Source organism: Penicillium expansum (assembly GCF_000769745.1).
Source record: "Penicillium expansum strain MD-8 chromosome Unknown contig104, whole genome shotgun sequence".
NCBI lineage: Eukaryota > Fungi > Ascomycota > Eurotiomycetes > Eurotiales > Aspergillaceae > Penicillium > Penicillium expansum.
This window is the reverse complement of record NW_015971228.1, coordinates 1-13,052: the sequence shown is the minus strand read 5'-3', so window position 1 is coordinate 13,052 and position 13,052 is coordinate 1. Positions and strand designations below refer to the sequence as shown.

General features: G+C 48.3%; 5 protein-coding genes across 5 annotated transcripts; 3 read left to right on the top strand and 2 right to left on the bottom strand.

The window, feature by feature from the left end:
* Nucleotides 1-322: 322 nt before the first annotated feature.
* Nucleotides 323-3,931, top strand: PEX2_033680 (uncharacterized protein; the record flags this gene model as incomplete). Its single annotated transcript, XM_016740643.1, has 3 exons — nucleotides 323-2,566; nucleotides 2,623-2,716; nucleotides 3,330-3,931. The coding sequence occupies 3 exons, from the start codon at nucleotides 323-325 to the stop codon at nucleotides 3,929-3,931; spliced, it is 2,940 nt and encodes a 979-aa protein (XP_016601445.1).
* Nucleotides 3,932-4,462: 531 nt separating this feature from the next.
* Nucleotides 4,463-6,788, bottom strand: PEX2_033670 (6-phosphofructo-2-kinase PFK26; the record flags this gene model as incomplete). The annotated part of the gene is made up of 2 exons (XM_016740642.1): nucleotides 4,463-6,299; nucleotides 6,547-6,788. The coding sequence occupies 2 exons, from the start codon at nucleotides 6,786-6,788 to the stop codon at nucleotides 4,463-4,465; spliced, it is 2,079 nt and encodes a 692-aa protein (XP_016601444.1).
* A 1,320-nt stretch (nucleotides 6,789-8,108) lies between these two features.
* PEX2_033660 (uncharacterized protein) lies at nucleotides 8,109-8,480 on the bottom strand (the record flags this gene model as incomplete). The annotated part of the gene is made up of 1 exon (XM_016740641.1): nucleotides 8,109-8,480. The coding sequence occupies one exon, from the start codon at nucleotides 8,478-8,480 to the stop codon at nucleotides 8,109-8,111; it is 372 nt and encodes a 123-aa protein (XP_016601443.1).
* Nucleotides 8,481-9,138: 658 nt separating this feature from the next.
* Nucleotides 9,139-10,871, top strand: PEX2_033650 (FMN-dependent alpha-hydroxy acid dehydrogenase; the record flags this gene model as incomplete). Its single annotated transcript, XM_016740640.1, has 5 exons — nucleotides 9,139-9,166; nucleotides 9,231-9,289; nucleotides 9,360-10,602; nucleotides 10,652-10,725; nucleotides 10,785-10,871. The coding sequence occupies 5 exons, from the start codon at nucleotides 9,139-9,141 to the stop codon at nucleotides 10,869-10,871; spliced, it is 1,491 nt and encodes a 496-aa protein (XP_016601442.1).
* Nucleotides 10,872-11,478: 607 nt separating this feature from the next.
* Nucleotides 11,479-12,765, top strand: PEX2_033640 (nitronate monooxygenase; the record flags this gene model as incomplete). Its single annotated transcript, XM_016740639.1, has 5 exons — nucleotides 11,479-11,599; nucleotides 11,647-12,177; nucleotides 12,224-12,252; nucleotides 12,333-12,595; nucleotides 12,657-12,765. The coding sequence occupies 5 exons, from the start codon at nucleotides 11,479-11,481 to the stop codon at nucleotides 12,763-12,765; spliced, it is 1,053 nt and encodes a 350-aa protein (XP_016601441.1).
* Nucleotides 12,766-13,052: the final 287 nt, after the last annotated feature.

The window sequence follows — 13,052 nt, the reverse complement described above, 5'->3', positions numbered from 1 at the left end:
TTGCTGGGCTCTGATTGGTCTCATTCAACGAGCACGTGCGTCTATCGCTGGCTATCGAACGCTTTCAGTCGGGAAGCTGCGACATATCCATCGCTTAGTCTCGAAGCTAATGAGCTATTTTTTTGGGGGCGTCTCATATTTTTCAATCTGCAATTGAATCTGAGCTCTTGCTTTGCTTTTTCTAAAGATCAACCTGTCTCGATCCTCTCTCTCTCTTATATCTTCCTCCCTTCCGAAGATTCCCCCCAATCAGAGGTGCATACCACTCGGCCGTCTCTGAGTAACAACTGGACAACGCCATTCACAACCGGACTGGCTCAAAATGCGGTTTGGGAAAACCCTCCGTGCTGCGGTGTACCCTCCCTGGAAAGGGAAGTACATTGACTACAACAAGCTTAAGACCTTGCTGAGGGAGAATGATGTCACCCGAGACGGAGAAGATGCCAGTGACTCTGATGACGATCAATGGACTGAGCAAGATGAGGAAGCCTTTGTGCAGGAACTACTTAATGTAGAACTGGACAAGGTCAATTCTTTCCAAGCAGAGACGTCGCAGCAACTCCGGGAACGAACAACGGCATGCGAAGTTAAACTACGACCCTTGGCATCTACTCCGGAGCAAGAACCGCCCGTTCTCGATGAACAGAAGAAGAGGGCTATTGCCTCAGAAGTTCTCCAAGAACTCGATAACATCACCAAGGAAGTCAGTGCTCTGGAAAAGTACAGCCGAATCAATTTCACTGGCTTCCTTAAGGCTGCAAAGAAGCATGACCGCAAACGAGGAGCCCGATACCGAGTGAAACCTTTGCTCCAAGTGCGACTGTCGCAATTGCCGTTCAACTCAGAAGACTATTCGCCGTTGGTCCATCGGCTCTCGGTCATGTACTCTTTTGTTCGGGAAACCCTTAGCCATGACATCGTGCAACCAAGGGAGGCAGAGCATGGATTTGGCCGTGAGACCTATTCGTCTTACAAATTCTGGGTTCACTCAGACAACGTTTTGGAGGTCAAGACTCACATCCTTCGTCGATTGCCGGTTCTTATCTACAGGCCGGGAACTTCTAAGGACCTCGATACCATCACTGAAGACCCCACCATTACTTCTCTCTATTTCGATTCCCCTCAGTTTGATCTCTACAATCAAAAGGTCGCACGAGCACCCGAAGCCGGATCTTTGCGACTGCGCTGGACGGGATCACTGAAAGACAAACCTACTATCCAATTGGAAAAGAAGATTGTCACCGACGACGACGAAAGTCGACAAGTCAAAGTACAGCTGAAAGAAAAGCACATTAAGGAATTTTTGGACGGCGAGTACCGCTTCGATAAAAAGCTCCATCGCATGGAGGATTCAAACAATGGCGAGTCGGCGGCCGCCGAAGCCTTGAAGAAGGACGTGGATGAGCTGCAGTCCTTCATCAAGGACAATGACCTGCAACCCATGCTTCGGGCCAACTACACGCGCACTGCCTTCCAAATACCTGGCAATGATCGCATTCGTATCTCCCTCGATACCAACCTTGCGCTCATTCGGGAAGATACCCTTGACAGTGAACGTCCATGTCGCGATCCAGCTGAGTGGCACCGTACCGACTTGGACGGTGCCGATATGACTTATCCCTTCAATGCTGTCAGGACGGGAGAGATCACTCGCTTCCCTCACGCTTTGCTCGAGATCCAGCTTCGAGGCAAGGCCCATAACACCGAGTGGGTCAAGGACCTGATGGTCTCCCACCTGGTCAAGGATGCTCCCCGCTTTTCCAAGTTCGTCCACGGCGTTGCCTCACTATTTGAAGACTATGTCAACAGCTTCCCCTTCTGGCTTGGTGAACTTGAAAGTGATATTCGTCGTGATCCTGAAACCGCATTCCACGAGGAGCAAGAGCGACTGGCTCGACGAGCGGAAGAGAACATAGCAGTGGGCAGCTTCATGGGAGATGCGCGCAGCCCAGGTGTTCGCCCACAGGTCGGGTCGCCTTACCACCAATACTCTAATACAGGCTCTCCGTCGGCTATACGGAGGTCCTCGGCAGTCATCGAACCTGCTGCGCGGCCCTCACGTCCCTCAATCCCAGAGCCCCAGCACCGTGATACCGAACCCGCTCTCGAACCCGAGGAAGAACCCGAGCCGCCCACTCGCCTCGAGTCCATCTTTCACTCCTTGGGGCTATCTCCTCAGCGCTGGCTTGGGGAATCGGTTTCTCTACCGCCTGGTGTTCGACACCCCGGCGTCTGGATCAAAGATGCCGGGCCCGTTCGTGTGGAAAGTAAAGTTTACCTTGCCAACCAGCGAACATTCATCAAATGGCTTCATATCAGTATCCTCCTGTCGAGTTTATCATTGGGTCTCTACAATGCGGCTGGCAAGCACAACAAGGTAGCCCAGGCACTGGCTGTCGTCTACACATTCTTTGCCATTTTCGCCGCAGTATGGGGATGGTTCATATACGAGAGACGAGCCCGCCTCATCCGCCAGCGGAGTGGAAAGGACCTAGACAACATGTTCGGTCCTATCGTAGTCTGCATCGGTTTGGCAGTTGCCTTGGTCCTGAACTTTGTCTTCAAGGTAAGACTTCCCAGTCGATTTGTCTCAACCCATTTTTCTCGCTAACTCGTTCATAGTATTCCTCGGCACTAAGTCAAGGCCGCAACCACCCGCTTCCTAGTGTGCCTGTTCACTCTAACTCATCGGCTGTTTTCGACAGCAGTTCGGGAGGTTTGTGGGGTAACTTGAACCAGGCCCAGCAGGTTTTGTGATAGGTTTTATGGAGCTTTCTTTTATTTGAACATGTGCCTTCATCCGTGGAGCTTTGGTGTAATTGTTGGATAATAGCGTGTACCTCAAAATAACATCCTTCGGGTGACACTTGTGATTTATATATCAATAACTTCTCTTATCCAATGCGTATATTATTATCCCAGCAAATACAAAGTGGTCTAACATCTTTTAGAAGATTCGAGTTCCCAAAGACCCATAAGACCCTGACCCCGGGAGGTGCGGAAATATCAATGAAACGCTTACAAATCGACTGTCAGCCCCCGACATCAAAAGCAAAAGCTCAGAAACAAATACAAGAAAGCAATGATATCCAAAATTTGAATTCATCACCTCTCTCCTCCTACGTCCTTAACACAATGACGAACTTCCAGATCCAGATAATCTCAGACACCGTCTGTCCCGTAAGCATTCCAACCATATAACAGAGATCTATACTCATTCCCATCCAAATTCACTCCAAATCCACATACTAACCATATTTCTTTTTGGAAAAAAAAGTGGTGCTACGTCGGTTACCGCCGCCTCTCACGAGCGATAACCACTCACCAAGCCACGTACCCAGCAGACACATTCAGCCTGCACTGGAAAGCATTCTATCTCAACCCGGCATCAGCCGAGTATCCCGGCGTGAACAAAGCCGAGATGTACGCCCGGAAATTCGGCCCTGAGCGCGCCCAAGCGATCTTCGCGCGCCTAGCTGCTGTGGGCAAGGGCGAGGGAATCCAGTTCAGCTTTGGCGGGAATACTGGTCTCACGCGGGACTCGCATCGCTTGCTTTGGTTTGCTGGGCAGCGGGAGGCTGAAGAGGTGGGTAAGAAGGAGGGTGCGGATGGTGTTATTGGTGGATTGCAGACGAGAGTTGCGGAGAAGCTGTTTCAGGCTTATTTTGAGGATGAGAAGAATATCACTGATTTGAAGGTTCTTCTGGAGGCGGGTGTTGGGGCGGGATTGGATCGGGAGACTGTGAAGAAGCTGTTGGATGAGGATGTTGGTGCTCAGGAGGTTGATTTGGAGGCCAAGACGGCAGCCAGGAGGTTGGTTTCTGGTGTGCCGTATATCTCGGTGCAAGGGAAATATCATGTTGAAGGGGCTGATGAGCCCGAGGTCTTTTTGGATATCTTTGAGAAGGTCAAGGCCGAGCAGAAGGAATGAAGAGTATCGTCATGGGAATTTCATATAGTTCCAGCTCAGTCAGAATGCTCTGTCCTATAGTTATGTTGAATGATTTCAATGTTATTATGATCGTTTGTATGGATATATTGACACGCCGTAGCAAGTAAAGCTATTCAGACTATCAAGCAAAAGCTAGCTGATTCTATCTTGGTGCAATTGTGTGCCAAAAGATATTTGCACGAAAATGGAATGTCGAGGTAGAGACACTCTTGGTAATCTGTCACTTCCAGCCCATAAAGCTAGCATGTCAGGTCATGAAAGTACACAGATTAACGCCTGTCATCCAACGAGTGTCNGGGGGGGGGGGGGGGGGAAAGCATAGATAATACATAATCAAGATGCAAATAGGAAATAAAAAAACAGAGATACAGCCCAGTAGAGGTCAGAAAAGTGAAGGAGGATGTAAAATGACCAAAGCCTCACCCGGCTAAGTCATCCCACAAAAGAAGTCATGATAAATCGTAGCAAGTCATAGAATTTTGAAACTCCATGTTCAAATTCTGGGAGCATTCAGTGGGTCGTCTGTGCTTTGACCTGATGCAATTCGTAATCGGGAAGGTAATCGAACCAGTCGGTCTCCGGATTATAGCGGTATGCCTTGAACTCTACCCCATAAGGCTTGGGCTCAAGCATGTACAGGACGCCCATCGGGACATCGAGGTCAGCAACCTCATCACGCTTCAGACCACGGAAGTAGGCCAAGAGCACACGAGCAACGGATCTATGCCCGACCAGGAGCACATGGTCTGTAGTGCGCTCTACCTCAACAATGACGGTGCGCGATCGATTGATAATATCAAGGTAGCTTTCTCCGCCTGGTCCAGGGTATCGGTAGAAGAGCTTATCTCTCTTGCGGTGGGCGTATTCCTCGGGGTACTGCTCTTGGATTTCCTTGTATGTCATACCTTCCATCTTGCCGGAATGGATTTCGTCCAGCATCCTCATCTGCTTAATATCGTAATCATCTTCATTGAAGTATTCGGCAGTTTGAACGGAACGTTGCATCATTGAGGACCAGACACAGAAGTTGCGTGGCCCTTCCTGAGGAAGATAAGATGGGTTGGGAGGTGTAATGTCACCGGCTCGAGGCGGGAAGTGCTTGAGAAGGTCTTTCTGTCGCTGATATGCTTCCCACTGCTGCCGTTGGTGATCCACGAAGCGAGCCAACGCCTTGGCGTACCTTCGCCCGTTCTCACTGAGATCAGAGTCACCGCCGATGCGGCCTGCGGCATCGTCCAGACTTTCGCCATGCCGTGTGATCCAAATTTGACGTGGAGAGAGATTGAAATTGAGCAAGTAGTAGACGACCTGAGAAGCAAGGAAACCATGGGTCTGGTGAGCGACGACCTTACGACCGACGTCAATCATCTGGATAAAAGCCATACGATGCTTCTCCTCGTATTCGCCGAGGGGCACGTAGGACTTTTCATAAAGAGCAACACGCTTCTTGAAATCTTCAAGTGCCTCGGTTGGGTCCTGGCCTTTGTAGTCTGGACCAGAAAGTTTCAGGCGCATGTTAGCCTCGAGCAAATCCTGATCCATGCAGCTGCTTTCAAGGAACAGGATATTGAGTTCGGGACCAGCACGATTGCGAATATGGTCAACGATTGCTTTGCGGCGTTCCATGGTGCTGTTGGTCGCATCGAGGATACCGATGCTGCCACCTTCGTCCAAAATATAATCAAGCAACTCATCAAGAGTGTCCAGCGCGACCTGTTCTCTCATCTTGACGGCACGCTGATTCTGGGGGTCAAAGAAGCTAGCGGTCTGGTCCATTGGTTCGGGGGAAGCTTCGTTGACAGCTTCTTCATTCTCACGAGATTGTGCAGGGCCTGCGTCGATCGAGGGCACAACAGTACTTCCGTTTTGAGAAGATTGGTCGGGATCTTCTCCGTTCACAAGAATCTTGGTTGGCACCACTGGAGGGGGAAGCGGTGCCTCGTTCTCTGGCGGAGAGACGTCGGACGATTTCAAAGTGGTCCCGACGCTGACACTCAACCGGCGCACTGAGTCAACGAGATCTTTATGGAAAGTACTTGGTCTCCGTTCCTGGCCACGATCAAGTGGGACAGGTGAGGGGGACTTTCCAGCGGCCACACGGCGACGCTGTCCAACATTGAAGATTTCGGTGTCATGTTGGAGCCAGTTTAAGTAACGGGCCAGCTTCTTGGTAATGTAACTTTTGCCTCGGGCCGGGAGGCCAACCATGACAATGACAAGCTTTGCACCAACATCCCGCTGGGCAATGCGGCCATCTGGAGACACCTTGGACTTGGTCAATCCGGGGATGTCGAGAGTAGTTGCACGGACTCGACCGGGGGTACCAGGAGGGTAATAAAGACCCGATCTGCAGGGATCATATTAGTCACAGTTCGCCAAGCACATCCATACAAGTCCCAAGACAGTAAAAGTAAAATAACGGGCTGGGGTCCGGGGTAAGGTAGATTAGCTCGGAATAAGGCTGCAAAGAGCCCTGGAACTGGACTGATCCCGAGGTGAGCCGATCAAGGCTCATTCTGATAGGCTTAAAGATAACAAATTCTAAGGTTCTAGCCAAAAAAAAAAAAAGGAATAAAAAGAGAAACAATACTCACATCTGTGGAGACGGAGGTGCGGTAGAAACCGGAGTGTCTGTCAAAGTCATTCCGACTCCGCCCTTGGGCGGCAGTGACGATTTGTGGGAATCGGAATGCAGGTCATTACCTAGCGCTCGGTTGACGACAGTTTTCGGAGGCATAAGAGCTCCTTCTTTCCCCGATCCCGAGCCATTAGATGTGCCGTTGGGTTTAATATTATTCCTCTGATCCCCTGTCTCAGGCGAAATGGCCGACGTCATGGCCGACCGGGCGATGCTTGAATGTTGCGCCATCCCCCAGGGGGATATTCTCTGTGTGTGTTTATTAAGAAGGGTATTGTTGCTCTTTTCAGAGCTTTTGCAAAGTGTCTCGAGTTGATAAGAGCTTGTGTCACACCTGAGCAACTCGACAAAAAAAAAAGTTGGTGAGGGGAGAGAAAAGAAAGTGTGTCCACGGACGTTTGGATGAGTCAACCAACGGGAACACCGGGTCTGATATCGACCACCTGAGATATTCAAGGAGCTTTGAAATATTCAAGGGATAAAAGAATCAAACAGGTTGGGGAGGGGGGTTCTTTTTTTTTGATCGGGGGTTCTTTTTGCCAAAAAAAATATTTATTTTGTGGTTCTCTTTTTCTCCAGCAAGTGGGGGGTACAATATCAGTTCAGGATTGATAGTGCCAAGTACGTCAAAGACGCCTTACAAAGACAAAGTAAGTCAAAAATCCGAAATGATGAAATCACGTTGCAGGTTAGACTTAGTTCATAGGGTGGATCGATGGCTTAAAGATCGACCATGTATGATGTCAAGGGAAGTGTATGGAGTATACAGAGGCAAAATAGAAATTGGTATTGATTAGGATATGAAGATGCAAGATATTCAGGTCTAGGTCTGATCTAGGATTAAACAGCTCTTATAGACATCATAGATGTCACATTAATGGTCCTATATCTAATAGAGAATGCTTGGCTAAAAGCATACAACATACGGAGTACGGAGTACAGGTTCAAACAGAAAAAGAGAAAGAAAAGAAAAAAAAAACACGGTGGAGCATCGAACCATACTCAATCTCACCCCTGTGCAATGTCCTGTGATATTCTCATAATCCACCGAAATGTTCGTAGCCGTTGGATTTCCCATCTTGGTAGGGGGTTGTTAGTGCACCCCCAATTGATTCTAGATATGGCTCAACAAAAGGTACTTTGTACACATAATACTCCATATTTGGAATCGAACTCAGCCTCCAGTGGATCAAACATCAATAATCATTAGAACACCTTGTGTGACCTGAGTCTCACCGCTCGGGCTGATCCATACTCGGCTTCCTTGGCGACTTTCGGTCCTCAACACAACAGATTGATCTCCGACCAACTGCAGGCGTCTGTTGCTGCACGCTGATCTCCGCTACCGTAAGCCCCGAAAATGGTAACCCATATTCCGTGGTTAGGTGCGGAATCCTTGGCGCTTGGCGGTAACGCAGGGGGGTACCACAGATAGCATGCCTAGAAGATAGCCTCCAGGGATATTAGATACGGTGTATGGATGGATGGCGTGCAACCATCCACGCAGAATGTTCCTTATCAGTTGCTCAAGTTCAAGGTCAAGCCAATCAAGCATGCGTATGCCGCAATACTCAGTGCTGTCAAGACCAAGACTGCATTTCCACTAGTACGGAATTTGTGCCGATGGATCCCATCCTCCCCTACTTCAGAAAAGAATTGTCTGTTTCCCTGCGAGCGGCGGAAAAGTCCGATGATGAGAACACCCGTGCCATATATCGCGAACAGAGCCCCAATACTGTAGAACTCGGCGGTGAAAATCTTGAGCACGACGAGGGCGAAGGAGAACTGAGAAAGAGCGGTTCGGACATAGGCCCCCTCAAAGGTGCGCTGGGCCGCGCGCACCTCAACCATCTCATCTGAGGTCAGCACTGCCGAGCGGGCTCGGTGCATTCGAAGGCGATAACGATCCGCTGCACGACGCTGAGAAAGTCAGACTACATGGTGAGGTAGGACAGAGATGAAGAATATAGGGTAGAGGTAGACGAGATAGAAACGGGAGATTTTATATAAACACACCTCAAACATGGTCGCGAAATTTCCAAATGTGAAGAGGTCAAGGGTGAGAATGTATTCGAAGTGAAATAAATGGAATGTTATTGGAACTTGTCAATTTCAAGGAAGTTGGGTTCCGCAGTCGAGGGGAAGAAGAGCGGGTGACAGCTCACGTGGACTGACCTTGGAATTGTATACATTGTACTATATGTGATTATAGTTAATACTTCACTTTCTTTGACTTATCCTTTACGGAGTATGTTGTACATACATAAAATAACTATTCTATAAAATATTCAAATATTTTCCCACCAATAATGTGAGGTCAATTCCAATTCCTTCGTCGGCAATCGAAAAATCCCCCAACAAGGAAAAAGCGGCTACCGACGTTCCCCACACTCCCCAGGGTTCTCCGACATGTTCTATCTTCTCCAATTTCTTTATTTCCTCCTTCTCATTTTCTCACACACACACACACTCTCTCTCTCTCTCTCAAATACTCTGTGTCAATCTCCACACTATCACTCAATCCATTCTTACGTGATTGAGATTGAGAATGGCCAAGGTATTCGATGCGACAGAAGGTATTAGTTCTCCGCATTGGTGTCTGACCCCCACGCGGGATATTTCGACTAACTGAAGAAACAGTCGCAAAGCACAACACTCCTGAGAGTTGTTGGGTGGTTCTATACGGCAAGGTCTACGATGTATGGTTTCATGCGATAAAATCCCCCTTGTGTATTACACATTCCCTGGCCATGTCTAACTATTATATAGGTCACTGATTTCCTGAGCAGTCACCCTGGCGGTGCAAAGATCATTTTGAAACTCGCGGGCCAGGATGCCACGGAGGAGTATGATCCTATTCACCCACCAGGTATATTAGAGGAGGAGCTTAAGCCCGAGGCATTCTTGGGAACAATCGATGTCAGCACATTACCAAAGGAGCAGGCGTCCTCTGAACCTCAAGAAGAGATTGAGGGGCCACCGCCTATGGAGAATCTTCTCAATTTAAACGAGATTGAGGAGGTAGCTACTAAGCAAGTGAGCAAGAAAGCTTGGGCGTACTATTACTCCGCATCCGACGACCAATTCAGCAAAAACTTCAATAATGAGGTTTACCGGTCCATTCTCTTACGACCTAGAGTCTTTGTGGATTGCACAAAGTGTGAGCTGGACACAACGGTCCTCGGCCATAAACTGAAAACGCCTATCTACGTGGCTCCTGCGGCGATGGCCCGTCTAGGTCACCCATCCGGTGAGGCCGGTATCGCAGAAGCATGCCGTAGCTTTGGAGCCATGCAAATCATCTCTAATAACGCTTCCATGACACCAGAGCAGATCGTCAAAGACGCTGCTCCGGATCAAATCTTTGGCTGGCAACTTTATGTTCAGATTGACCGCAAAAAGAGTGAGACGATGCTTGCACGCATCCAGAAGCTCAAGGCAATCAAGTTCATTGTTCTTACCCTCGACGCCCCGGTTCCAGGAAAACGAGAAGATGATGAGCGAACCGGCATGACTGGACGCACCGCTGCCGTCCCCAGTGGTGTGAAAGCCGCCGAGCGCTCGTCAGACGACACTCCCAACCCAACCCAAGGATCTGGAGGTGTCGGCCAGCAATTGTTCGCAGGCACCGATCCTTCCTTGACATGGACGGATACTTTGGCTTGGCTTGCTACTCAGACGGATCTGCCTATTGTCTTGAAGGGTCTGCAGACTCACGAAGATGCATACCTTGCCTCGCTCCACGCACCTCAAGTTAAGGGTATCATTCTCTCCAATCACGGAGGACGCGCCATGGACACTGCCCCTCCGGCAGTTCACACTCTCTTAGAGATTCGAAAATACTGCCCTGAGGTCTTCGACAAGATCGAGGTGTATGTGGATGGAGGTATTCGTCGAGGCACAGATGCCGTCAAGGCTCTTTGCCTAGGCGCGAAGGCAGTTGGCCTCGGACGCCCGGCTTTGTGGGGCTTAGCGGCGGGTGGAGTCGACGGTGTTCGTCGAACATTGCAGAGTAAGTTGACTGGATATTTGATCGATTTCTATTTCTAACTCTGTGGTAGTCCTGGACGACGAAATCAAGACATGTATGCGACTGCTTGGAGTGGAGCGAGTTGATCAATTAGGGCTTCAACATGTATGTGTCCTCTCACCACTTTGTCTTTTGGTCTACAACAGTACTAACTCTGGTCTTAGATCAACACCCGCGTTACTGAACAGCAGATCTACGATGGTCCTACTGCTCTCGAACCCTTACAGCGCGCATTCCGTGCGAGACTGTAGGCGACCAAGGTTATATACTCCAAATGTAGATGTGGTTATCTCGAATATAATTTGATTGCCCGGGTTCTCATTCTATCTTATATCAACACTTACAATATCCAATAATGATTTTCTCTATTCTCCAAAAAAGTAGAAACCCCCGTTGGCCCACTTTGTCAACGCCACCTTAGCCCATCTCCACCCCCAATCCACACACAACCAAAAAGAAAACTCTTCTCAGGAGGAAAAAAGACCAAAAAATAGTTTCCCTGGGAATCGAACCCAGAACCTTTCCGGAACATATGCTAGTCGCATTTGTTAACGGAAAATCATAACCGCTAGACCAGGAAACTGATTGGTGTATGATGATGCTTTTTAAACTATTATGATTCAAGAAGAGTATTCCTACTATTTCCACAAATTGTTTTTGATCAAAGAGGTGTTAAATTAAACTGTATACGTAGATCTATTATAATTTCAATGTTTTCTTCTGTTATAAATTAGTTAGAACTAGACTCGTGTTATTAAAGATGCTATTGCCTACGTAGGTACTTATTTAGCCCGACATCTCCGTCGCCATATATTCCCCCGCATCTTACTTTTCTCTTCATATCTCATCGATCTTACAATGGCTGTAAATATTCTACAATGGTTTCCTCATACAACCGCTCCGTTCATTGCTAATGCACCCATGTTTGGATTTGCCGATGCCGGCCTAGCAACTGCGGTCACAAAGGCTGGAGGATTCGGTATAACACACCGACCTGGTTGCCGATATTAGACTAACCATCTACAGGGTTTATTGGCGGGGGGTTTGATTTCCGGTCTGAATCAACCCAGCTCCTAAGCCTGGATACTCAGTTGGTGAATGCCCGCTCTCTCCTCGGTTTAGTCGATGGTCAACCACTGCCGCTTGGTGTCGGTTTCATTACTTTCCAGCCAGAGGGTTTCATTGAAAATGCCATTCCTATTCTTCAGAAACATCGTGTAGCGGCAGTCTGGTTATCCTTCCCTCGGGCTGACGCTGATCATCTTTCGATCATACAAGCTGTTCGGGAAGTCCGGGACGGTTCTCACTGGGATATCAAGATATTTGTTCAGGTAGGAAATATCAAATCTGCAGAAGAAGCACTTCGGCAGAGAGCGGATGTTCTGGTGGTTCAAGGAACCGATGCAGGAGGGCATCAGTGGGCCCAGGGCGCTAGTTTGATATCCCTCTTGCCTGAGGTGCGAGATCTTCTGTCAAAGGCTCAGAATACAACCACTGCTATCCTGGCAGCTGGTGGCATTGTGGATGGGAGAGGCTGTGTTGCTGCTCTTGGCCTAGGTGGGTTGTTCCGCACTTCGTTGTTGCATATAATTGACAAATTTAGGTGCCGATGGGATTGTTATGGGCACAAGGGTAAATCTCGCTTCTTCTTCTTCTTCTTCTTCTTCTTCTTCTTCTTCTCTTCGGCATGCGTCCTTGCTAATTGAGTCCAGTTCGTTGCAACCTCGGAATGCGCTGCGCCGTCTGCGATTAAACGGACCATTGTATTGGGGAGTGATGGTGGAGTCTCGACTGTCAAGTCCATTCGACATGATGTATTCCAGTCAACCGATGTCTTTCCGAGGCAGTATGATGGTAGAGCTATCATCGGTGTTAGTTACGAGGATTCTCGGGTTGGGGTCAGTGACGAGGAAATCATCCGACGATACAATGAGGCTAAAGAGGCTGGCGAACATCAACGGAGAACAGTATGGGCGTGAGTATCCCAATTCTATGTTGTATATGTCTTGGATCTTTTATGTTAATAACTTTATTAGGGGTGCGAGTATTGGAAGCATCCATGCCGTAGTGTCTGTTGAGCAAGTCATACAGTCTACTCAGCAGGGGGTAAAGGTGATATTGGAGCGATTGAAGGCAGGACTCTAGATCTATATATCTGGTATATATTATTTTACATCTCTTATTTTTTGAGGTATAAAATCAAGAACATTAGGTTTATATACATACAATATATTCTGATTTCAAATATATATGCACATTAGAGCAGCATAAATATACACGATAAAAACACGCCCAATCTAACTCAATAAATTAGCAAATCAACAAGCTAGAATGTCCTTTCTGTTAAAATTCGAAATTGATGTCAGAGTAAGATCGACAAGCGTTGGCAACAGGCCGAATTGAGTAACCCCCCCCCTCCCCTTCCACCCCCC